General features: G+C 40.6%; 1 protein-coding gene across 1 annotated transcript in view; it reads right to left on the bottom strand.

Moving 5' to 3' along the window:
• LOC122804310 (galactocerebrosidase-like) overlaps nucleotides 1-27,581 on the bottom strand; it is a 553,356-nt gene that overhangs the window by 461,161 nt on the left and 64,614 nt on the right. Inside the window, exons 4-5 of the mRNA XM_044074101.1 lie at nucleotides 23,850-23,963; nucleotides 22,844-22,983 (exon numbers count right to left, since the gene is read on the bottom strand). Of these exons, the coding sequence (XP_043930036.1) occupies nucleotides 22,844-22,983; nucleotides 23,850-23,963 (254 nt within the window). The remainder of the gene's footprint in view (nucleotides 1-22,843; nucleotides 22,984-23,849; nucleotides 23,964-27,581) is intronic.

The raw sequence follows: 27,581 nt of genomic DNA, 5'->3' as shown, positions 1-27,581 counted from the left end.
CCTTGGCCACACTGTAGCCAAACCGTTTGCTTCCCTCATCCCCTTTATCACTGCATTTGCTATGAATGGAATGGGAGGAAAGATATACAGCATTACCCCTGACTAGAGCCTTGCCTGAGCATTTCCAGGTTTTGTTCAAAACTGTTAACGTGAAGTTATGTCACTGATGGACCCTAAAAGTATATATTAATATGAAATTTGGTTCATCCACAGAGTAGCCTAGAATATGCTTTATGTCATTCTGCTCTCCAAACAGACATACCATTACTAGATGAATGAAGATATCCTGCACAACTGGCAATACAGAATGCCTCCACCTTTATTTACCACATTGCTGTGGCACTGTCTAAAATAAAATGTAAAAGTACCTTAAATGGAACTTTCATGAATACCTTTGCAGCAACAATTGCCACCAACAGTTTCTTCATAATAAAGTGGAGACCCAACTATGCTTAAGACGACAAGCCTGCAGTGAGGAAAGCTCCTAAATGGACTACTATCCGCATCTTGTGCATCTGTAGTTAAGACTTGTGACAAATGAGGAAGCTCGAAGTGCCTACCAAATTAATCTGAACTTTATAAATCACAGCACCTTCTTAACCAAAGGAGTAACCAGTGGTGAGAACATGCCCATCAATGGAATGCACTGCCTAGCCCCATAGGTTAAAAGTTAATACTAGCTTTTCCTCATCAGCTAGATATCAACCTGGACAGTCAGAATACGCATTGACACAAGTCCTAGAATTTGTCAAAACATTCTGATTGAGAATGCCAGATGTGTGCCAGTTCCACCAAAAAAAAAAAAAATCCAACATGTGCAGGATTCGGTCCCCAGAAATAGCATTCACTGACGAGGAGGAGAAAAGTCAGGCTTCTTCTAAGCTGACTATGAAATCTAAGAAATCTAGGAAAGAATTCACCACCTACATTCCACCATCTGACAAGGGGGTCTGTGCAAGCACATCAGCCACAGTGTTGGAGCTACAGAGGATAAATACAAAACACACTGACAGCTGTCATTAGTCCAAAAGGAAGCACCTCAAAAGTGAGCTTCTAACCTTCAATTTGAAAATAAAAAAATATTTGCCAGCAATTAAAATATGCCCATTGCACATTCCTGACATCTAACATAACCAAAGGCAGAAGGGACTGCGATGGACCATCTATAATTCTTTCTTTCACAAACACTGAGAATGGTCAGGTCTAAAACTGTGCCACATACTTCATTCTAGAGTCTGAAAGAGAATATGAAACAATGGCTGTTCTTACAGCTTGCCTTCGCAGCATCATTTTCTTCAGACAAATCTGCCTCAGCCACAAGAGACCTCTACAGAATGATAGGAATTTGGTTTGGAAAGAAACTATAAATATTCCATTACAAAGCACACACAAAATACATTGCATAAGTACATAAATAAATATGTGTAGATTCAGGATTCAAAGAATTAACATTATAACAATGAACAAAGAACCAATTTAATCAAGAAGATTGTGAAATCATCACATAAAAACAAAATAAAAAACAAATATGAAGACAAAGACAACACCTTTATATTCAGTTGTTGTCAGAAATACTAACCAGGGGATTCAGAATGAACCCTAGTACTGGCAGTAAGAGCTAAAGCGAAATGCTGTTTACATAATGCAGGAATTTGTAATTCAAGAATAAGTTACCCAATGTATTACTGGCTAATTTGTGTACCTCCAAAATCACCCTTTACTACTGCTAGTGCCAATCACAACTTTTCTGTGGTAGTTAACACTGAGGAGCAATGCAATTTATTGACCCAGACACTCCCCCATTCACTCTTCCTCACACACATGTACACCTTTAGACATGTACAGACACACATATACCTCTTACCTGAATTTGTGTTGACAGAACGTCCCCAAAGTCTCTCTTTATGTTTTTGTCCCTGCCCTCATAAATCACAAATCCTTACTCAGTCAATCAACAATGCCAGACATTAGAATTTCATTCAGGTTAGTGTGCTTGCAGTGCATCATGATGTTAGTGAGACCTGTTGCTCTAGTAACTTTTTAAGCTAGTCCTAGTAAGAGTTTAAATATTCTCACTGGTGTTGTCTATTGTTCCTCTCTGTTTGTATGGAAGCCTCCCTCACACAAACAAGCTCCTCATCCCCCTTAGCTGTCCCCAGTTTTACAGGACACACCTGCTGTTGCCACTTTTAGGTACTTCTTCCTTGTAACTTACAACCTGCTGCAATCACTAAATGATGCTAGACATTAGGGTTTTGGTTACTCTGATTACTTAGCATAGTGGAGTAATACTGCTGCTTTCTGCGTCAAGGATTCAGGGTTCGAATTCTTTCCTTCCTCCTTCTTTTACAAACATTTTTGTTTGCTTGTTTGTTTCAAATACTTTTAAAAACATAGGAAATATTTTCAAGTATCCCTGCTGTCTAGTGATGGCACAGAGAAATAATAGGCATGTTATATACAGTATCCCTAGTATCTAATGATTCCTCTGATCTGCATCTTTTTTTTTTTTTTTTTTAATGCCTTTAAGCAAGATGTAGTTACCCTTGTGCTTAGTATTCCCCATCTCCCAATATTGCAAAATATTTGCTTGTTAGTCTAGAGTAGTGATGGCAAACCTATGACACACACCATAATGTTTTGGGTGACACGTCAGCGATCACCAACACCAAAGTCACTGCTTTTGCATTCGTTGCTCATGTGAAGTGCACTGAATTATTTTGTGCCAGGAGCTTCTGACACACCAAACTCAAAAGGTTCTCCATCACTGGTCTAGAGGAGTGTGGAGGTGTGCCATCACTGGACTAGAGGAGTGTGGAGGTGTGACAGCCTACCCCCACCCAACTGTGCACACACACAGACCCACACACACACACAGACTCACAGACCCCCACACACAGACACACACACCCACACACACTGACACACACACACACACCCACACAGACACAGACACACTCACACACAGACACACTCACACACAGACACACTCACACACAGACACACTCACACACAGACACACACACACACAGACTCACACACACACAGACTCACACACACACAGACTCACACACACACAGACTCACACACAGACTCACACACAGACACTCACACACAGACACTCACACACAGACACTCACACACAGACACTCACGCAAACAGACACACGCAAACAGACACACGCAAACAGACACACGCAAACAGACACACGCAAACAGACACACGCAAACAGACACACGCAAACAGACTCACAGACACACGCAAACAGACTCACAGACACACGCAAACAGACTCACAGACAAAACGTACGCACCTCCAACCCCTAACTAACCAGACTACTGCAACCTTCCAGGCAGACAGCCTCACATATACACACACGGACATCTCCCCCAACACTACTTGTCTGCTAAATTCCCAGACACTTTCCTGTCTACTGCAGTGGGGGAACACAAGTTTTTTGGCTGTACTCATTAACACAAGTGGACAATGTTCCTTACGCAGGCATTTCTGGGAGAGAGCACTTGGCTAGGTAGCATATGCCCTTCCCAAGAATACCTCATAAGCATTTATCAGAGCCACAGTGAGACAGCCTACAATGCTGCTGCACTTCTTAGTGTTAAATCACCACATCAGGACCATCTCTGAATCAGAAATGGTTCTGAAGAAGTAAACACATCGTGGTAGACTTTCAGAATGAGTCTTGATGTGTATGTAAACAATGAATGATGACATGTGACTATGGCATTGTAGGTGGAGTTAATTAACCATCACTTACAACTTTGCATGACAGAGTCATCTTTTCTACCTTGTCATCAACGTAGGCATTTTGGTATGCAGAAAAACTCTGGGCTCAAAATTACATATAACAATATGTTACTTTCTGGGGTGGAAACTATAATAGTAAATTATTAACAAGACTGCTTGACAAAATGGATGTCAAGTTAATATATTTACTTTGTTCTCTGAAGTAATGCACTGATCCACTGAGGACCCATTTCAGCAACAGCCCAGGTATAATCGCACGTAAAACATAACAAAAGTAACAAAAATAATCAAGAATTAATAACAGTACATTAGCATTGATATGTTAGCAATGATCAAAAAATGGCCACATTTTAAATATTTTGCCTGCAGTACGATATTCTGGGTGCAAGAAATTAAATAAGTGACAAAAAAAAATACTATGACTGTGAACAACAATGTTATGGAAATTCTACAGGTAGAAATGAGGAAACTTAGCTTATATATTTTTGGAAACTAATACACAAGAGCATATATATTTTTGAATGGTTCAACATTAAAGACTGTATCAACGTTAGGAACATTAAAAGGGGTGTTCATAAAACTTGAGGGAGAAAGAAGATTCCTCTATCAATTCAGGATACCCAGCAATTTAAAACAGCCATTTTCAGGACACAGAGGAAATGTCTGTGACCACTCCACAGGGTCAAATATTAGAATGACAGGCATGACAACACATAGCACAGACTGTGCATACAAATCACGTGTGCAGTTTAAGCAATAACATTTTTCCTTTGTTTTATACAATACTATGTTTCTAGACATTTAAACTTTACACCAGTCTGGACCTATATAGCCAGTTGTACCACAGCTGTTTGAATTCCACTTCCTCACAACCATGGGCTCGCACTACTAGTAGCTCATATGGCTAACTGTCCATGCATGAACATGAATACTGGAGTAGAGACAAGTACATAAGTTGTGGAGAGGGAGTAAAGCTGCCATACTTCGCAAGAACTCAGTAACTCAGTCTTCAAGTCTGGGAAAGGTTAATGCAGTGGGAGTGCACCAATTTACCTAGTGAAGGGGAGGGGCTTTAGGTTTAGGGAGCAACTGGGGCTTTTACATTTAGGGGATTACTAGGCTTAGAACTGGATGGGAGTTTTAAGTTTTGGTTATGGTAAGGCTATGTGGGGAGGACTGTGTAGGGTGAGAAATTTAAGCTAGTGGCAGCAAACAGGTGTATCACAAGCTAAAAGCATACAAGCACCTATAGCAGACTCACAACAATCACTTGCTTCTGTACAAAAACAGTTTTGTGTGGGTGTCTTTTTTGAAAAAAATTGTACTAATATTTACTCTGGTGACCAAAGATAATATTAGAAGGATCATAATTGTAATAGTAAAATTGACCTTAATATAATGTTAGGACCGTAATTAAGAAATACCTGAAGAAATTTATGTGGGAGAAAACAGGCTAAGAGTTAAAGACGCAAGTTGTTTCTCCTCGCAGAACAAGGAGGTTTAGGATTACCAGATTTGAAGGAATACTTTATAAGGCTCATAAATATAAACACAAACAGAAGACTACAAATCAAATCAGAAAGAAATGATTCTGAAATGGGGGAGGTTCAGAAAATATGAGGGAGTAGGAGTTTGGATGCAGACCCTTAAGGAGAATAATAGCAACTGCACAAAATATTACATTTGCAAAGTAGCAGAATGTATTTTCAGAATTAAGCCAACACTGGAAAGGAGAAAGGAGATTTTGCCAATAGGGATTACTTCAAGTAGAGGCATAGAAAATAAGCAAGAGGGAGCTTTAATTCATGTGAGAAAATTAGCAAAGGAAAGTACAGTTGTGTACACTTACCATAAATGTAGATGTTAGAGTGTATTCACTGTTGCAGTCATCACATTTGGGTTATCTGCTTGCAGGTAGCTCTCAGGTCAGCCTAATTATCAAAGTCTTGGGTCCTGCGTCGGTTGCGGTCTCATCTTCCATGACATCAAGTAGTCAGGGGTATAAAGCATGCAGCCGATGCCATTACATCAGTTTTTCTTGTCCCAGATGTCAGGTGCCCCCATAATGGGAAGCAATCATATACAAGGTTGCACCTCCAACAAAAAAGCAAATGTACCGAAAAACTTAAAGCATAGCAGGCAAGAATAGGTATAGTCAATAGAAGTCAGGAGGCTGGAGGGAGGGTAACCAGGACTGCAACAGTGAATACACTCGAACATCTACATTTATGGTAAGTGTACACAACTGTACCATGTTCTTTGTGTTTCACTGTTGCAGTTACCACATTGGGGTAGATTCCCAAAGCTAAGAATGGAAGGAGGTAATCAGATAGCATTAGGACCAACTATAAAGCCCTGCAAGACTGCAGTGGCAAAGCCAGCTCTGGATTTAGAAAAAAATCGGTAAGTGGTACTGCTTGGTGAAGGTATGCACAGAACTCCAGGTAGCAGCTTCTAGGATGTCCCTGGTAGGAACACCTCTGAGAAAGGCTGTAGAGGTAGATGCAGCCCTGGTTGTATGTGGTCTTATCCCCTGTGGAATAGGTTTTTCATGGTGCTTATAGCAGAAATTAATGCAATGGCCTATCCATTTAGAAATGGTTTGCTTTGAAATCGCTTTCCCCTCTGCCCCTCCAGCAAATGCAACCAGCAGCTCTTCAGATTTCCTGAGTAGTCCTGTCCAGGTAAAATTTAAGTTGTCTGTGCACATCCAAGGAGTGCAGTATTCATTCTCCTTTGTTCTGTGGATTAGAAAAGAAGGTTGGCAAATTAATGGACTGATTAAGGGCCACAGTGGATACCACCTTGGGCATAAAGGAGGGATCGGTCCTGAGGGACACCCTGTCCGCAGGAAAGATGATGAAAGGCTCTACTGCCATGAGGACCTGTAATTCAAACACCCTTCTTGCTGAAGTGATGGCTAGAAGGAAGGCGGTTTTCCAAGAAAGGAATTTCAACTCTGCATTTGCAGCTGGCTCAAAGGGGGTAAACTGAGCTTTTCCAATACAAATAAATAAAATAAGAAGGAGCAATACGGCTCACAGACAGAAACCTTTATTTAACGCTTTCGTCAGCTGTCAGCATTGACTTCTTCAGAATACAAAAAAGCACACTGAACCACTTGTTAAATATGCACTTTGTCACATGACTTACACTAATTAAACTAATTAATTTTAAAAGGTGTATGTTCATATTATTTAAAAAACTGAAATTAATGATAAATTCCCTATAATACTAGCAGCAGGAAAAACATAATTTTCTATACATAGTACTAGGCCTCCTTGCCTCAAGAATGACATCTATCACTTGCTAACTGAGGGATGGTAACGGAGAGATTAGGTAATTAGTCAGGCTACAAGGTTCAGGGTTTGAAGCTGTGGGTGCAGAATCTGGCCCTCCTGCTGGATAGCAGGGCAGGGGGTCTGAGGCAGGTGTCATGGAGCCAGCAGTGACACGCTGCACAAGGGGGGGGGGGGTACTAGTGTTGGCGTGGTCAGTCTGGTGCAATCAGTATTTCCTTGGTTTGTCCTGTATGATCTTTAGTAGCACTTTAGAGAGGAGAGGCAGAGGGGGAAAGGCATAAACTGATATGTTTTTCCAGCTGAAGGGCAGGGCATCCACTTTCCAAGCTTGTATGTGCGGAGTCCTTGTGCAGAATTTGTCCAATTGGTAGTTCTGAGGAGAGGCAAACAGGTCTATCTCTGGGCTCCCCCATTTGTTTCTCAACATGTTGAATATCTTTGATTCCATTTTCCACTCGTGTGGGTCCATGAGATTTCTGCTTAAATCATCTGTCAGAGTATTTAGCTTTCCTGGCAGGAATTGAGCCTGTAGGTGCACTTGGTAGCTCAAGGCTGTGTTCCACAGAGCCATGGCTAGTCTGCAGAGAGGATATGAGTGGGTTCTCCCCTGCTTGTTTATGTACCACATAAAACAGTGGCGTTGTCTGTCTTTACTAGTAATTGCCCTGGAAGAATGTGGTCCTTGAAGGCTGTCAGAGCATTCTGTACAGCTAACATTTGATTGATATGCAGGTGCATTTGACTTGGGTTCCATTTGCCCTGAATGCACTGCCCTGCCAAGTGAGCCCCCCATGCATAGTCTGATGCGTCCTGTTAGGGTTTGGGTGGCAGGGGGTAGAGTGAATGGCAGTCCCTTGTTTTGGTGGCAGTCCTCTGTCCACCAAAGAACTCTATCTTTAGACAAGGTATGACAGGAATCATTGCTTCTAGATCCAGAGAATGTTGACACCACAGGCTTTTTAGATACCATTGTAGTTTCCTCATATGCAGTCTTGCATATGGAATTAGTAGAATGCAAGATGCCATGAACCCCAGGGCTTGCAGTATTTTCCTTGCAGATAGCTGGGTCTTTGTGGCTAGTAGTCTGAAGTAGGCTGTCAAATGAACTTGTTTCTCTGGCGTGAGGTAGGCCATCTGGGAAGTCGTATTCAAGCTTGCTCCCAGGAATACAATTTGTTGGCAGGGTACAAGATGCGATTTCTTTTCGTTTATGGTGTACCCTAGAGAAGTTAGCAATTTCTTTACAAATGCCAGATGATGTAAAAGTATGTCCTGGCTTTCTGCCTGAATTAGACAATCATCCAGGTATGGGTATATTTGAGTATTTCTTTGCCTGCAAAATGCAAAGACTGGAGCTAGGCACTTTGAGAATACCCTGGGCGCAGTAGATAAGCCAAAGGGCAGTGCAGAGAACTGATAGTGCATGTAGCCTGCTCTGAAGCGTAGGTATCTTCTGCAAGATTCCCTTATTAGGATTTGCTTCCATTAAATCCAGTGTTGCCAACCAAGCATTTTTGCCTAGCATGGGAAGCAGCTGATGAAGGAGTTAGCATCTTGAATTTTGGGATTACCAAAAATGTGTTTAGGATGGACAGGTCCAGGACAGGATGCCAGGAACTGTGTTTTCTGGGTACCAGGAAAAGTCTTGAGTAAAAACATTGTCCCCATTCTTCTTCTGGGACAGGCTGAATAGCCCAGATGCTTAAGAGAGAGAACTTGCTTTTTAGCCTCTGCCCACTGATTTGGGGGTAGGTCTGGCCAACCGTTTGGGGTTGATAAGGAGTGGAAGTGGAATCTGTATCCTTGGGAAATCATATTTAAAACCCATTTGTCCTGGGTAATGAGTTCCCAATTTTTTGCATGCAGGGTGATCTTTCCCCCTGAAAGAACAGTCAGTTGAGCAGGGCTTGGAAGGATTAAAGTTAAGTCATTGAGGCAGTTTACCATAGGGGGGAGTCTTACTACTCCCTGCTTTGGAAGTGGGAGCCCCCCCCCCCACTGCTTAGGCCTTTGAGTACATTGAGACTGAAGCCTGGGTGTTCTGCTGGTTCTGGGTTTGGACTGAAGGCATAGAAGAGGCAGGAAAGGACCAGTTCTTAGACTGCCAATGCCTTACTAAATCTGGGAGGCTGTACATGCAAGAAATATTTAACAGTTTGCATAGATTTAGCTTTTTCCTCCATCTTTTTAAGTACTACTTCTGCTTTGTTGACAAACAGGCGGTCTTGATTTAAGGGAGCATCCAGTAATTTTGCTTTAACAAGATCTGGCAAAGATTGCTCCTTAAGCCAAGCATGCCTTCTCAGTACAGACCCAGTGACTGCAGCCCTGCAAGATGCGTCAATGAATCAAAACCACATTGCAAAGTATGCTTTCCAGCTTGGTCAGCAGAATGCATTAAATCCTGCAATTCTTTATTTTCAGCACAGTCAGGAATCAACATCATTTTCTGTTTAAGCAATCCAATGATATGCTGCTGATACTTTAACATGAAACTGGCAGTTTAAGGCCCTAATAGCCAAAGCTGCAGGAGTATATACCTTCTTACTCCATCTATCCAGCATCCTGGAATCTCTATCAGAGGGGCCAGGGTTTTTGGCAGTAGCAGCCTTAATGCCCTTGGGTCCCTGTGAAATGGTCTCAGGATCCACAGTAGGATTTGTAAAGAGGAAAGTACAGTTGTGTACACCTACCATAAATGTAGACGTTCAAGTGTCTTCACTGTTGCAGTCATAACTGTAGGGTGATCCTGCCGGCAGGCAGCCCGAGGTCGGCCAGAATTCCAAAGTCTGGGTCCGGCGTCAGCTGTACCAGCAAGTACCCTGACGTCAGAACGCAGAGGTATAAAGCTGACAGCCAACGCCATCTTCTCCAGCCTTTCTTGCCCCAGATGTCAGAAGCCCCCAAAAAACAAACCAAAAGGTGTCTAAAAAGGAACACAAATACACCACAAAAGAAGTGGAAGAGAAAACAAGCAAAAATAAGAGGGGACTGGTGGGAGGGAAACACCAACTGCAACAGTGAAGACACTCGAACATCTACATTTATGGTAGGTGTACACAACTGTACTATGTTCTTCGTGTTTCACTGTTGCAGTCATAACTGTAGGGTAGAATCCCAAAGCTGTGAATGAGGGAGGAGGTTATGCAGAAGAAGGGGCAGCTAGAAGACCCTGCAAAACAGCAGAGGCAAAGCCTGCCCTAGACTTAGAATACAAAGGGAGATTATAGTTCTTAGAGAAAGTATGCACTGAACTCCAAGTGGCAGCTTCCAAAATGTCCTTAGTAGGAACTCCTCTGAGAAAAGCTGTTGAAGTGTCAGCTGCTCTAGTAGAATGACTTCTAACAGTACCTGGAATCTGTTTCCCATAGTGAGAGTAACAAAACCTTATTCCATGAGCAATCCATTTGGAAATAGTTTGTTTAGAAATAGCCTTACCTAGAGAACTGGAGGCATAAGAGATAAGCAATTGATCAGATTTTCTGAAATCTTTAGTCTTGTCCAGGTAAAATCGTAGTTGCCTGTGTACGTCCAATGAATGCAAGATCCTTTCCCCTTTATTTTGGGGATTTGGAAAGAAGGTAGGAAGGTGAATAGTCTGATTTAGAGCCACTTTAGAAATCACCTTGGGCATAAATGTAGGATTTGTCCTCAAGGAAACTCTGTCTTGGTGGAAAATAATGTATGGTTCCACAGCCATGAGAGTTTGCAACTCTGAGACCCTTCTGGCAGAAGTCAATGCCAATAAGATAGCTGTCTTCCAGGATAAGAACTTTATGTCCGAAGCCGCAGCAGGCTCAAAAGGAGGCAGAGTAAGTTTCTCCAAAACATAATTAAGATCCCAAGCAGGAACATGAGGAGTTCTGGGAGGTCTTAAATTCTTAGCTCCTCTCAAAAATTGTCTCACCAGCTGGTGAGAAAAAATGGGAGGATCAGTATTAAAATGAGCTGAGATAGCAGAAGCATGAATTTTGATGGAGAAAAGGAAAGGCCTTTAAGCAGAAGGTCTGAGAGGTAAAGTAAAATGGAGGAAATATTACGCAAAAGAAGATCAAAACCTCGATCCTGCATCCAAATACAAAATCTTTTCCATTTAGAAGCATAAGATTTTCTAGTGCTAGTCCGCGTAGCCTCTAAAAGAACATCCAAAACTTGTTTGGGAAGAGAAGGAATCAAAGGCCCTTGAAGAGCCAAGCTGCTAGGCAAAGAGTCTTGATTTGAGAGTGTTGCATCTGACCCTGATGCTGGGAGAGAAGAGAAGGGATCAGAGGAAGAATCCAAGGAGGTTCCAAGAATAGGTGTTTTAAAGTTGGATACCAAAACTGCCGAGGCCAATTTGGAGCTATCAAAATGATAGTCTTGGGTTTGTCCTGTTTTATTTCCAGTAACACCCGAGGCAGAAGAGGAAGAGGAGGGAAGGCATATCCCGAAAGATTTCTCCAGCTGAATGACAGGGCATCCACTTTCCAAGCTGTGATATGGAAGGACCTGGTGCAAAAGAGAGGCAACTGATGATTGAGATGGGATGCAAACAGATCTATCTGAGGACAACCCCAAACTGCAGTTATTCTGCTGAATAAGTTGGGGTCCAACATCCATTCGTGAGGATCCAAAAGATTTCTGCTTAGGCTGTCTGCTAAGAGGTTCTGATTTCCTGGAATGAACTGAGCTTGAAGATGCAGATTCAGATTTAGAGCAGTGTCCCATAAATTCATGGCTAGTCTGCAAAGGGGGTAAGAGTGAGAGACTGTGGTATTGTCTGTACGAATCAGAAGAGGTCCTGGTTTCAAAAGAGTCTTGAATGCTAGAAGAGCATTTTGGACTGCCAACATTTCCTTCAAATTGATGTGCCAGAGTAGTTGCTTCTTTGTCCAAGAGCCCTGCTGGCCAATGTCTAGAAAGTGAGCTCCCCAAGCATAATCAGAAGCGTCCATGGTTATGATCTGAGAAGGTTGAGGCAGACTGAAGGGATTCCCTTCGTTCAAAGCACAAGCCCTGGACCACCAAAGGAGCTCCTTTTGGAGGCAGGGAATCAGTGGAATCATTGTGTCTAGACTGTGGTAATGCTGAGACCATACACTCTTTAGGTACCATTGAAGTTTTCTCATATGAAGCCTTGCATTTGGAATCAACAGGATGCAAGAAGCCATGTAGCCCAAAGCCTGCAGGAATTTCCTTGCAGTGAGCTGAGGTAAAGTTGCCAAGGTTTTGAAAATTGAGGCCAGCTGTAATTGTTTTTCTGGTGTGAGGAAGGCCCTTTGCAAGTTTGTGTTCAGAAGAGCTCCCAAAAAAATCATTTGCTGAGAAGGGATCAAATGTGACTTTTTTGTGTTCACTGAAAATCCTAGTAGTAGAAGACGTTGAACAAAATCCAGATGTTGAAGTAAAAGGTCTTTGCTGTCCGCCTGAATAAGGCAGTCGTCCAGATAGGGGTAAAACATTTGAATCCCCTGGAGTCTGCAATAAGCTACTACTGCAGCCAGACACTTGGTAAAGACTCTGGGCGCGGTAGATAAACCAAAGGACAGTACAGAGAATTGAAAGTGCCTCGAACCTGCCTTGAATCGGAGGTATTTTCTGCGTTCCTGCCTGATGGGAAAGTGTAAGTAGGCTTCCTTCAAGTCCAATGTCACCATCCAAGCATCCTGGGAGAGCACTGGAAGAAGCATTTTGAATTTTGGAATTTCCAGGAAGGTGTTTAATACTGAAAGGTCCAGAATAGGTCTCCATGAGTTTTGTTTTCTTGGGACCAGAAATAGACTTGAGTAAAAACCTTTTCCCATCTTTGAAAGTGGAACAGGTTCTATGGCTCTCATGGCCAATAGAGCGTCCACTTGATTTAAGGCCTCTGACCATTGGTGTTTTGGCAGGTCCGGCCAACCAATAGACCTTGGCAGAGTGTGAAAGTGGAATTTGTAACCTCTTAAAATCACATCTAAAACCCATTTGTCTTGGGTGATACGAGTCCAATTTTGGTAGAAAAGAGAAAGTTTTCCTCCGAGAGGGGCCTCCAGGCAAAGAGGACCTGTAGCCCAACAGAGAGAGTCACTGGGTCTGCTTCCTTTGTGATTGAGATCTGTCTTCTCCCCTTTTAGGGGATGAAGCAGTCCATTGTCCGGACCTGTAAGAGGCCTGAGCCTGAGCCCGACCTCTGGAGCATCTAGATCTTCCCCTTTGAGGCCTGTCAGACCAATTTTTGGAGGGCCAATTTCTAGTAAATCTAGGAGGCTGAACTTGTAAGAAATCTTTAACAGTCTGCATAGACTTCGCCTTATCCTCCATCTTTTTAATAACCTCCTCAGCTTTAGATCCAAACAGAACATCATGCTGAACAGGGGCATCTAACAATTTAGCCTTAACTTGCTCAGGCAAATTCTGCTCTCTAAGCCAAGCATGTCTCCTGATAACAGTACCAGAGGCTGCGGCCCTACAAGAAGCCTCCAAGGCATCAAAACCACAATGTAAACTATGTTTGCTAACTTGTTCAGTTGCATGCAATACATCCTGTAATTCCTTATCCTCTGCACATGCAGGAAAGGTAGAAAGTTTTTGTTTTAAAACAGACAAAAGAAATTGCTGATACTTGAACATATGAAACTGGCAATTTAAAGCTCTAATAGAAAGAGTAGCAGAAGTATACACCTTTTTGCCCCATCTGTCCAAGGCACGAGAATCCTTTTCAGAGGGAATAGGATTTTTAGCTGAAGCGGCCTTAGCAGCCTTGGAACCCTGAGAAATAGTTTCAGGATCAGCAGAAGGGTTCTTGAACAAAAATTGATGGGAATCAGGGACTCTATAAAATCTATCCGGCTTAGAAGGGGCAGGCGGATAAGAGTCAGGATTCAGGTTCTGTTCAGAGAAAGCATCATCCACAATATCAAGAACAGGAGGAATAGCCAAAGGCCTGTGTTGTGGGAGAAGGAGAAATTCCCTAAGTCTCTTCTTGGAAGCGGAATAATCCTGACCTTCCCAATGAAAATGCTCTCTCATCTCATGCAAGGTTTCCCCAAAAGAAAAATCTTCAGGGGGAGAAGCAGAGGGAATAGAGTCCTCTGCATCAGAATCCTCATAAGGAGGAAAAGAGTAATCCTGTTCAGAGGAAGAGACTGAAGACACAGAAGCCTGATCAGAGGAATCATAAGGAATATCCTGTCTAGGCCTTTTTTCAGGAGGGGGATGAGTACCCCTAATCATAGTAAGCAAATCTTCAGCCATCCTTAATAATTGCTTTTGGGTCTTGGGAGCTGAATCCGAAGAAGCTTGAGAAGAAATCCTTGGCTTAACAGGAGTCTTTGACTTTGCCTTTGTCTTTGTAGTAATAGTGATATGAGAAGGCCTGAAAACCCCTTCAGAAGCCGGTACCTGCACAGCAGTTCCGGACCCATCTGAAGGAGCGATGTCCGAAGGTCCTGCAGCTGATAAAATACTGGGCCTAGTTGGCTCCCCATGGGAGTCCGTGTCGGCCATCGGTTCCAAAGTGGACGACAGGGGCTGCAAAAGCGCCTCACTGACGACCGCCGAACCCGAAGCTGGCTCCAGCTGCATAGAATCCTGTTTGGACCCTGGAGGCCTATCCTTGTCCTTGCGCTTTTTGTGAATTCCGGTTGTCGGTAAAGTATCAGACGACATCCTGTAATTGAACCGTCTACCGAAATAATTCAAGGCCCAATCGTACCTACGCTTAATAGTACGAGAATTAAACCTGGCACAAAACCGACAGCAAGAAACGTCGTGGTCAGGGCCTAAGCAAGGAAGACAGTAAGAGTGGAAATCTTTATGAGGTATTTGTTTTCCACACTATATACAATTGTTAACTTTTTCTGACATCGGAGGAGCAAGAAAAAAGTTTCCCCAACGGGGTATTTAGCTTGGGAAGAGAAGAAGTCGTCTTCGGAACGACGACAAGCAAAACACGTTGTCCGGGAATCCGCCAACCAACAACTTGCGAGCTGCTTTCCACTGCACGGCAAGAAAGACTGGAGAAGATGGCGTCGGCTGTCAGCTTTATACCTCTGCATTCTGATGTCAGGGTACTTGCTGGTACAGCCGACGCCGGACCCAGACTTTGGAATTCTGGCCGACCTCGGGCTGCCTGCCGGCAGGATCACCCTACAGTTATGACTGCAACAGTGAAACACGAAGAACATCTTGTGAGAGTCAGGTACCCTATAATACCTATCAGGTTTTCTGGGAGCAGGAGGTAAAGTGTCAGGAGCCAGGCTAGATTCCGAGAAGGCATCATCTACAATGTCCAGTACAGGAGGGATAGCTAAAGGCCTGTGTTGAGGCAGGAGTAAGAATTCCCTAAACCTTTTTTTTTACAGTCAGAGTAATCCTGGCTTTCCCAGCGGAAATGTTCCCTAAGAGTATGCAAGGTTTCACCAAAAGAGAAATCCTCTGGAGGGGAAGCAGAGGGAATGGAGTCCTCTGCATCAGAATCCTCATAGGTAGATAAGGGCAAATCCTGGTCATTAGAGAAAACAGAAATTTCAGAATCCTAATCAGAAGAATTAGAAGGAAAATCAGTCCTATGTCTCTTAAGAGGGAGAAGGGTGGCTTCCCCTGATTAAGTAATAAGGTCTTCAGCCATTCTTATAACTTGTATTTTAGGCATAGGGGCCTGACCATGCAGTCTGGGCGTTGGTTTTCTGGGCATGGATCGAGTTTTAGGCCTTGAAGAGGAAGATGGCGTTGGTTTAATATGCAATTCAGTAGGCCTGAATACACCCTCTGAAGCCAGTGCCTGCACAGCGGCTCCGAACCCATCCAAGGTAGAGACATCCGCAGGTTCCACAGTTGAAATATCTCACAGCATACTAGACTCCGAATGGGTCTCAGTAGAGGCCTGCGAATCTGAAGTAGCGAGTATCAGGTGCTGCAAAAGCATCTCACTGACTACCGGCAAACTGGTGATTAGCTTAGGAGAAGCGTCGTCGGCAGCTTTGGACCTATGCAGTTTGTCTCTGTCTTTATCTTTGCATTTTTTAGGAATGTCGGTAGTCGGTTGGCTTACTGAAGCCATTTCTGGATAATTGAACTGAGTACTAAAGTATTTAGGTGCGAAAATGAACTGATGATGAATAGTATGAGGTTTGAATAAGGCACAAAACCGACAGCGAGGTACGTCGTGGTCTAGGCCTAGGCAAGGAATGCAGTACGAATTAAAATCTTATGAGGCATTTGCTTTCCACAAGATATACAGTTGTTAACTTTTACTAACATCGGTTTAGAGCAAGAAAAAGGATCCCAATGGGGTACTTAGCTTAGTTGAAGACTTCGGATCTGAAACTCGAAAATGAAAATTTCAGGAGTCGGCCGATCTGCACTTGCGAACTGCTTCTTCTTCAGGCACCGCAAGGCAAGAAAGACTGATGTAATGGCGTCGGCTGCATTCTTTATACTCCCGGACTACCTGACGTCATGGAAGACGAGACAGCAACTGATGCAGGACCCAAGACTTTGATAATCAGGCCGACTGAGGGCTACCTGCAAGCAGATAACCCAGATGTAATAACTGCAACAGTGAAACACTAAGTACATCCAAAGATACTGGAAGCAAATAACTTGGGAGGGAAAAGTCAAAGAATGGGATGAGGCCAAGCAGAAGGTTGGACTGTGGGGTTGGAGACCGTCTTCCCTACCAGAGAATGATAAAAAGAATGGGCAAAAAGAAAGGGACAGGAGGGTGTTAAATGGTTGCATTTACAGTTGAGTCTAGAACAGAAGCTGTAGTTAAAAATGGATAATTAGTAGGCATAAAAATAATGCACGATAACATCTCAATCATAAGAGGTTAGAAAAGACTGGAAAATTAGAATGGAAAGATAATATACAAAGGAACAATGTCAGAATATTTGTATGGCTCTCAAATAGGCATGTATACAACGGAATCTAGAAGGTTAAAGATGTTTGCATGAAGTGTTTTCATAGCTATTTTTTTACACTCCAAGTAGACTTCAGGGAGACAGGCAGGCAGCAATTTTTGGAGGAGCAATGGAAAAAAGAGGAATACTTGGAAACATATTTTTTTAGAAATACAACAAGTTGTTAGACTTTAAAAATTCCCTACATGGTTCTTAGTCACAATTTTAAAGGAAGCAAATTATTGTAACTAATGAGGTTATTACTTTGAGATGAGACATAGAAACAATTGCCTAGACATGGCATGGCCCTATGAAGTTTAATGTTGGTGGTCACAAAAGCAATTATTAGAAAATAGAAATCAAAATCCAAGCCAACCATAAACAGAAATATTTAACATTGTAAAGGAAAAAATATAACTTGAGGTGGGATCTTTAGAAAAGGGAAGGATCAAACTAAACAGAAATATAAGGAATCTGTCTGCGGAAAATATACATGCAGACTAATGCTCAGAAGGAGGAGTGACATTTTAGGGAAGATGAGACTTGAGCAATCTATATAACGTTAAACTGAATAATAATGACTGAGGAAAAAAAGCAAATATAAATTCTTAAAAAGAAAAATCTTTGTAACAGTTTGTTTTCTCTTTTATAACTACATGCCTACCCATGTCACTGTGCAATCTGTTATGTTAATAAGGGTTTTAATATAATATATGTATATGAATATATATATATATATATATATATATATATATATATATATATATATATATATATATATACACATACACGTATATACATCTATATATATCTATATATATATATATATATATATATATATATATAATTGCAGGTAACAGTAGTTTACAGATGAGTAGTTTTACACTTCAGACATGAGGTTTTACATTTAAGGGGGGCAGATGTTTAGCTGCAAGTTTTTTTTTTTTAAATCTGCAGGCTGTCTTTGGTACAATTGTGAAGGAAAATGAGTTCAAGAAGCTTTCTGATCACTGATAATGGAGAATCTGGAGAGCATTACGTTTTGAATAGAATATGGTGTCATATGTTGAATAGACTATGGCGTAGTGATGTAGCACTATGTGCGTAGAGATAATGAGGAGTGATACCGCATGAAGTGCCTTTAACATATGCCAATCACATATCACAACTAGGGGGATGAAAGTGTGTTTGGTGTTTTAATAAGACACGTGTATTGTTACCCTCCGATTTGTTTTTTATCAAGTCGATTCTGGTTAAAACTGAAAGCATGACGATTACTGGGAAACTCAGTCAATTAACTTTTAATCACGGAGTAAAAATTACTGGAAGGGAAGGAAACAGTATATTAATTTTGAAAATCACTGCAGAAATCCAATTATGATACAAAAAAGAAGCAGGAACAGTACTGGCTAGTGGAAATTTCAGTGTGTGTGTGTTTTTTTTTTTTTTTTTTGTCCACTATATGCCGAATCATGTTTTCAGTATCAGTGTGAGTGCTTTAACTTCTTGATGTGGTTGCACAAAAATGTACCTGCTGCTTCAACTCACATTTGAACTTGTATAATTACTTATAAAATCCCCTTCACATTACAAAAATCAGGATATTTTTTAATGGAAATTTTATTCTATGATCTGTAATACAGTGCATTTCATACATGTAAAGAAACCTGATGATGAAACTGTTCGGGGTATTTTTACCTTAACATTAATATCAGAATACAGATATTAAATGGGGGGGGGTAATCAAAAATATATGTTTTATAACCGATTTCTACCTGGGAGATGGTCAGTTGTAAGATTTTTACATATTTATTTATGGCCAACGATTATACTGTATAAATATGTAAAGCCTATAATTTTCAGGGTACATTACTATGGACTGTCAAGTAAATTTAAAGATAAAAATATTTTAAAAAAGCAACTGCTTTAATTGGCTTAAATTTGCTAAATGTCTAATTCAAGCTTAATTTTACAGGCCTAGTTCATTTTACAATTAAGGGCACAAGGTTAAACGTTTGAAGTATGGAAATAATTTGACAGTCAGAACAAGAAAGATTTACAGAAGATACCAGGTGACTAGGCAGGCAAGTAAAGAGACCCAGTATGTGGTTGTCCGAGGACAATGGGTCAGATATTAGATTGCCTGTTTTCTGTGATAAGGAGTTAGTGGTTTTAATATTGACATCATACCTTACACAAAGCTCATTACAATGCCACATAATCAACAGTCCAAAACTGGAATGTATACTATTAAGAGAGTATAGTATAAAATGTATGCATCATTGACAAAAATGAATATTTGAAAATGCCACACAAGAAGTTTGGACAACTGTATGCATAGATGCAATTTGGGAGCTGTCAAATACGAAGCGTTTGCTTATGGCTGAAAATTGACATCTAGAGATTTTTTTAATAGGACAATAAAATAGGATAATGTTGTTGTATCTTTCGGCTTTTCCCGGTTAGGGGTCGCCACAGCGGAACTCCAGTCCGCTAATGATTGGCAGTAGATTTTTACGTACAGAGTTGCCAGCTCTAACGCACAACCTTCAACGAAGGTACGCCCATTCACGCACGTCTCCACACAGAAGACGGTTTAGCTGAGAATCGAACAGGAGAACATCTTACTGCGAAGCAACATACAGTTTAAAAAAAAAAAAAAAAAAAAAAAAAAGCTATCCTGTCAGTTAGGGGAATTTTATCAGTTCAAAATATGAACAAAACTGTGCATGATGGCCTCTGAAAACCACAGATAAAGCCCATTAAAATGCAAGAGTATGACAATTACAAACAAAACATGTCTAAATACATACATACATATAAAACTGTAATAAAATCTCTTCCTGTTTTTAACTAAAAATCTGAGAAAAAGTGCAGACTCAAAAGGTTGCCTAATGGCATGGAGCCTGCATTTAGGAATGCAATACACTTGGTAAAACAAATTTGACCAAGTGTAATGATAGCCAAGTATCGTGGCAAAACCCATTTCACAGAATTAGCCTCCACTCAAAGCACACCTCAAGCTGTTGATAATTTGCATACATGCCATGTAATTTGTGCATTCCATGACCACTTGCATCTTGACTTAGTGATAACAAAAATAACCAAACACACTCTCCTCAAAATTCTAACCCCCTCAACTCAGCTACCACTGCTCAATAATATACATAATTAAAATTCCTTTATACATCAAAAACCCAACACAATAGCCTTCAGACAAAAATCCAACCAGTCCTTCCTTAAACTCCAAATTGCCCTAACTTAATTTGACTGGAAATCTATTCTATGTAGCCAAGATCCAGAACTAGCTGCCGATTCTCCAAAATCAGTCCTCCTTTCCATACATAAACTTTCCTTTACAGTCCATAGTCCACAAGTCTAACCAAAACAGACAGCTAACCAAAGAATTAAAAGCATTATTACTGCTCAGAAATGAGGCCTGTAAAACATGGAAACAAGAGCAAAATAAAAGAACCTAAACAAAGATTCATTTATTTAACAATCCTACCTAAGGAAACCATTAGGAAGTACAAAACACTTCCAATACCATCAAACCACAACTTTCAACCACTGTAAAAATTGATTATTTTATCCCCCCGCTTGTTACTGCCCTGGCCCCCACTGCTCCTAAACCCTTGGACTTACTCTGGCATTACTGGGGCTGGTCATGACTCCTAAGGGTATCCTGAGACCTTGGCCATATTTGCTTTCATCTAGGCATTTTTCTTTTATAGGCCCCCCTTGCTTGTAGACCACATCACAGGTAACTCCCCTCTGAATCACACCTCCCCTTAGTGACTGTTACCAGCAAGTAGCCTCCCACCCAGGAATGTCACGCCCATCCCTCCTCAACATTCTGCCATTTGCCTCAGCCACTAATGACACTCAGGACCTTTTCCCTGTATGCCACTGGAAAGGCCCAACCTAAAAAAATTCTGACCACGTCAAATAATCAGCAGACAAAATACTCAAACAACAGCAACATACCACCTCAAAAGGACCACTCTTCACTGAAAATTTATTTAATGAATTTGCAGAACCTCCCATCCTACAATCAATGCCTCCAACACACCAGCCCAAGGTTCACCTAAATTCTCCCATCTGTTCTACTTCTAGTGGTTACCTCAAAAGCCATGGGAAGAAATCCATAGAGTTTCAAACAACCCAGTAGGGTGTGATGATATGGAGCCATGGTTCAAAAAAGAATACCCTCTTAAACATATCAGTAATCTCTGCTTTTTCTGCAACATCATGCCAAAGATATGGAAAGATGCCAGCATTAAACTTATACCAAAAACTCGTGACCCTCAAACTTGCTAAGATTTAGGCCGATAGCAATAATCCCATCTCCTGGGAAAGTCCTTAAAAAATTACCATATGACCAAGTCTCCAACTATATTTCCAAACAATCACTTTATACCCAAACCAGCATGAATTCTGGGCAAACACGATGACACCTTTATGAGGGCTGACAAAGGTCTCATAGGTGCCATATCTGTAGACCTAACCAAAGCCAACAAAGCTGAATGTTCTCTCCTTCACACTACTCTCCCCTCCCACTTGCATATGGTGTCAGTAATGCAGCCTCCCAATAGTTCAACTTTCCTTTATGTTAAAAAATTTGTCCTTTACCCTTAGAGAAAAAGTACACATATGGAAAGGAGTGCCATAAGGCGAAAAACTGTTTCCCCTGCTTATTTATTTATGTGACATTTGCTGACCGGGACTGCCTGACTGAGCAAAAGCCCCTTTTCAGAGGAGGCCCTGGGAGCTCCACACTAAAATAAATAATTAATAGATATCAGCAAACTGCCAACAGACATTACCTACTTTCCCATTTTTATTCTTCTTTATTCAGATAACATAGTCATCCATAGATCTTGTTCCTCCCAAAATGCATACAGATGCAACTGCAACAAGACCTCCTATTGCATTCTGACTAGCTTGCTTCAAGGAGAGTGGGAGAATGCTACTAAAACAAAAATAAAACAAGTCAAAATGTTTGGAACTCCTCAAACTCTACAGCATCTCCATCCAGCTATGTCATGTTTAACCGTAACCAACCCCTTGAAGCCACCACATCATTTAAATATCTTAAGATTTTGTCTAAATCAGAACTCAGACTTCCCAATTCACACACACAAAACAAAATCAAAAACCTACCAATCTCTTTTGTGGGCATGGAAGAACTCATTTTCTGTCTCCATAAGGAAGGCACAACAGGAAAAGGTCTATCAATTGCATAACTCAAATATGTTCTCTTAATAATAACCTCAAAGAAAGCTTACTGCACTACAAGCAAAGATGACCAAAATATGTCACTTCATCCCATGTGCTCTGGGAAAAAAACTGGCTAACAGTACAACAAACAGCAGGACCTCTCTTGGGTACCATTCTTCTGAACCCAATTTCAATCTCATACCTTACAGGAAGGTTCACAATTAGGAAAAGGACCTACAATCTCAAGATTGCAATCAACCTAATCATGTCCCCTCTTTCCACACCAGGGAAATGCAGCAATCACAGCTTCTCCACTTTAGGCCTCAAATTTTGGGAGACCATATCACCAAACATAAGAGATGTTACCATCCTTTTTGAGTTCAGGAAAAACTTCAAACAGCATCGCACTAAAGTAGCCAAATGCCACTGTAATTCCAAATAAACTATTACTTAAAAAAAATCCCCCAAACACCTAGCAAGTTTCAGCTCCTGGCATTACTTATGTGCACTCCAGCCAAATTCCATTTAACAAAGACCAACACTTCAGACAAACACAAACAGAAAACCGAAAGGGATAGATTACAGCAACTAAAGTTTTGATTTGAATACATATTTGTCTTGCACCGTTAAAGGGCTCCACTCAAAATCAAAGCAGGTCTATCAAAAAAAAATCATGATTAAAGCTGTACCCACCCCCACGTAATCAATGTCCAAATTATGATAATGCTTAGCGCCAGTGATCCAAGAGACAATGTAGTATGCAGTGACATCAGGATAATCATATGGCCAGTTTTTACCACGCCCAATCCATCCTGGAAATGCCCACGGCAGACCTAAGTGAAAAAAAGAAACAAATGAAAACTCAACAAAAGAACCCCTCTATGTCACAACCCACAGAGCCAGAGTCCTTGGCATACAGGTATTACCATGCACAGAGTGACCGAATAAAACTGACTAGGAACTCTGCAGACAGAAAGGTCCAGTGCCATAATATTTTAGGACTTTATTTTTAGGCTACTTAAAATGGATTTACATTTGTAATGAGTATTCAGACAAACAGAAAAAAGTCTGGGATCCATAATAACAAGACATGAACGTGCGGCAGGAACAATAAAACTAGTAAAATGCAGGATGAAGACCATTTCTAGCTATATTCAGAACTTACTTTCCTGTTTTGAGGTGTAAATTAGTTTGTTCTCTATAGACTTTAGTAATCTGCAATTCCAAACGTATCTTTTCTCTCTACAATACTATAAAGGCAAATACACAATCAATGTTTCATTTCAGTGGTACTTAATTACATATACCACCTGAATATACCATATTGTCAGGTGGCTAAAAACATACTTTAATGTACAGTGAGAATGCAAGCACATCAGCAAAGCAAGGATCCTATCAGATTTCTTGGGAAAGTGTTAATCAGCAGACAAGCCTGGTCCTGAAACAGAGAGATGAAGGACCCAAATGAAACATAGATGCAGTTTGCTCACTGACACATAAAAATACAACTGTGCTAAAGGTGGAATGCAAGGAAATAACTGTTGTGCTTACTTTTAAGGACACGGTCTCAAGTACCAGTTGCAACATAAGCTAACTAAGCCAACAAACTTGGTTCAGAGGCTTACAAAAGATGAACCTTCAAGTTATCCTAGCAAAAGCCCAGATTCTCACCATTACTAGGTTAGATGTACTGCATTACCTATCAAAATGATATTCGGATTCCTTGCTTTGGCTTCTTTCATTAGCCACCACTCATAGCCCCGAAAGTAGTTTTCATCATCCTCATACCTCATGTGAGATGGCTCTGTACCATCTGAAATTAAAGAATACATTATTAGTCTTGAGTTTCATTTGAGGAACACCAGAACATATGAAACAATAATAAATTGTTAGTGTCATGCTTTGTGTCAAACAGTACTGTACCATATGAAACAGTCTTTAGTCTCATGTGAGATAGCACTGTACCATATAAAACGATAGTCTCATGTCAGACAGTAATGTACCATATTAAACTATTTCTGCTAGCCCTGCTGGGACAGACTGACAAAGCTCCAGCTACGTTCCAGGTAATCCAATATCAATAAGTATTTCGTGTGTCTGCTGGAGCTGACATGGGGTGGACTGACTTGTCTGCAGTCAAGGAGGGACAAAGGGTGGACCAGTACTGTCCAATGCCACAGTCCATCAGAGGAGTGGCTGCTATGTAAAGGATGGCTTGGGGTAGGTATTCCTCTATGAAGCCATGAACGTGGTAGCCTTAGCCAAAGTGAACTTGCATGGAGAAAGCACAACAGCCCTCACCATGACATGATACCCTCGTTGCTGGGATGCCGGTGCAAGTACAGATTACTGCTAAGGCTGACTGTATGGCAGAGTCCCCTGATCAATTATCACCTTCACTAAGGAATACTCAGATTGGGATAACAAAGGAGTTTGGACAACAGCAAGTGGCTAGATGGTCAGAAAGTGCAGCAACAATAAAAATAAAAAATGTCAACTTTTATCTGATGGCTCTGTAACCTCTGAAACAATAATCAGTCATTAGTCTCCTGTCTCATGTAAGGAAACCAGAGTTAATCCAAAGGACTCAAAGGAAGTCTGGTATCCCACCTGTGGACCCACAAGGTGACAGAACTAACAAGAAACAGAGTACAAAGGATTAGTCCAGATAAACACCTTACCTCTCTCTGATACCCTCCCTGTGGGAGGAATAAAAACACCTTGTTGAAGTTTCCAGTAGTTTACTCAATACATAATGAATGAACAAGTATAGGAATCGGTCTAGCTCCAACCTCACCACCACAAGTGTTGAGGAAAACAAACAATAGAAAACAAAGAAACTAATGGTCTTAAAACATTTTTGATGAGCTCAGTCACAATTCCCAAAAATCATGAAAAACAGGTAGCATTCCAAAGCAACAAGCCTTTACCCATCACAGACAAGCGACAAGCTTTCCCCAGTAACAAAAATCAGAAATATTTTACAATCTTAAACATATCAGCTTTTATACACTTAAAAGTGTGGAAAAATACATATTGTTTAATTTTTAAAGCAGCCTATTCAAGGTAAACAATATACACAGGGACATAAAAAGTGCATTTTAGAACAGGAAGCACCCACGCCCACACACTACTACTGATTAGGTCAAACTAAATCCTATTTAAGGAATATACTACCTATTTGCAACTCATATTCCCAAATCAGGTATTAAGAAAAGCAGATATAAAGAAAAAGTATAACAAATACATAAAAATAAATATAAAAAGACTGACTTTAACTAAAATTGCTTTTGGCTAACAAATACAATAAAGTCTTCATCAGGTCTGTGATAAGAGCTAAAATCATTTACATAGGTAAATGAGTTAGACTGGATAATGTTTATGGTTAAACAGCTAACTACAACTCTATAAATATAAATATATATATATCTAATACATATTGGTGTGTATAAAAAGTTATTTATAGCTCAGAAAAAATTTTGATAAAATTATTATATTTTATTTTCAGTTCAGAACCTTTACAAATTGTGTGGCAGCTTACATAGATTCAGCACACACTATTTTAATAGAGCAATAGTCGTCAAGTCCTGGTTTTCCGAATGCATTTAATTTCAACTGCCAGCATAATTACTTTTTCTCTAAAAACACCACTGATGCCCCCCTTCAATCTCATCCATTTCCACACAGTCCAGAATTATAATTTAAAACCAGACTGTCTGGGGTGTTCTAATAAATGTATGGATAAGGCGTTCTTCTGGCATTTACGTCTGATGTCAGAAAGATGGCCCAAGAGCCTCCTTTTTAGTTAATTCATAGTGTTATCCACATAGAATGCAGGGCTGTTACTACACCTGGCCCTATATACAACTTTTTCAGTACTACAATTACCACCTGCGGTAGTTTTCAGCATCTTTTTAAGATGGGGCACTCAAATATGTTGTGAAGACTGGTAGAGAAGGGGTGAAGGCTGCCAGCCTAGTCAAATAGAATTTGATACACAATTCTGGCATTTGTAAATATAAATATAAAATACAGGCGTGTTTCTTAAATGAAAGAAAACACTGTAAAATGTGAAATTCAAGATTGTAGCAACATTGTCATCTGCTGTAAGGAAAACTAAGCCAAGCATTTCAAGTGTTCTTTGAAATTAAAATCATGTTTTGTATGTCCTTTGAAGTTAGAATTTGGAGTCGATGAGTCTGGAGTAAGCATCCTGCCTATTGTTTTAAGGCTAAAGTTAATGACCAGAATTTACATGTGGACTATCCTTTATTGCTCCAAGTGTAAAAGAATGTAAATGCAGTTTCGGTGTGGCCTGGGAACCAGATTAATTGTCAAAATGATGCAATGTGTATACTGGGAAAACCTAAGTGTCAAAATGATGTAATCTGGGAGGGCCCAGCAGAGATGTTTGTTATTGATTTTAAAAGCTATTGCTCAGAGAGAGACTAAGCATTTTTGACTTGACTATCCAACTCTCAACACCCTGCCTATGTCTTAAGTAAGTTATCTCAGAAGCATGTTTTCTTGTAGTAATAGCTAGGAAATTAGAAGAAAGCTAGACTAAGTGTTTTTCTGTTATGTCAGAACTGTACTATGGAATTATTTTAAGTTTCTGTGTGATCTCTGAACTCGAATAGCATTGTATTGTAGTTGTATTGTCTTGTGTTTTAATTAATTATTAAATATTTAAAAATCCTTTTACCTGTGGCTGGTTTGTGTAAAGATAAGTTAGCTCTATAGTGCATTGCATATTTATAGAGTTTACTGTCCAAGCCTCTCCTATACCTTTAGCCCTGGGCTATACTACCAATTGGATAATAATATTGCACAGTAATAATTGGACACCCTTTAAGGGCCTTTGGGTAGCTGAAAATTATTAGCTGGTGGTGACAGTAATTACTACCATATAGTCTGGGTAAAAGGGCACAGATGAAGAATCTGTCAGCCTTTCCCAGGAGTGTCTGTGAAGTTGAATACATACTTATCTCAAAGTGTGTGTGTGTGTGTGTGTGTGTGTGTGTGTGTGTGTGTGTGTGTGTGTGTGTGTGTGTGTGTATATATATATATATATATATATATATATATATATATATATATATATATATATATATATACACACACACATATATATATATATATATATATATATATATATATATATATAATATGTGTGTGTGTGTGTGTCAGCTACGTGGCACTGGTGGGACAGAGAGGGTACTGGAGGTTAGCTTGCCAGCTACGCTGAGATCTACACACTATAGCTGTGCCAGTGGAAAGTCTTATTGGGGACCTGGGGAGCAAGGGAGCAACCAGCCCCAGACTGACTGTGATCTCTGTGTGCACTTAAGGGAAATTGTACTTTACTGTGTGTATTTGTTATCCTTTCCTCTTATATGAGACGCTCTCTCTGGTGTTAGTGGTGAGGATT

Source organism: Protopterus annectens, chromosome 6.part0 (genome assembly GCF_019279795.1).
Source record: "Protopterus annectens isolate FY-2018-M chromosome 6.part0, PAN1.0, whole genome shotgun sequence".
In the NCBI taxonomy this organism is placed as follows: domain Eukaryota; kingdom Metazoa; phylum Chordata; order Ceratodontiformes; family Protopteridae; genus Protopterus; species Protopterus annectens.
The sequence above is the reverse complement of the archived record's forward strand: the minus strand, read 5'-3'. Positions and strand labels throughout refer to the sequence as shown.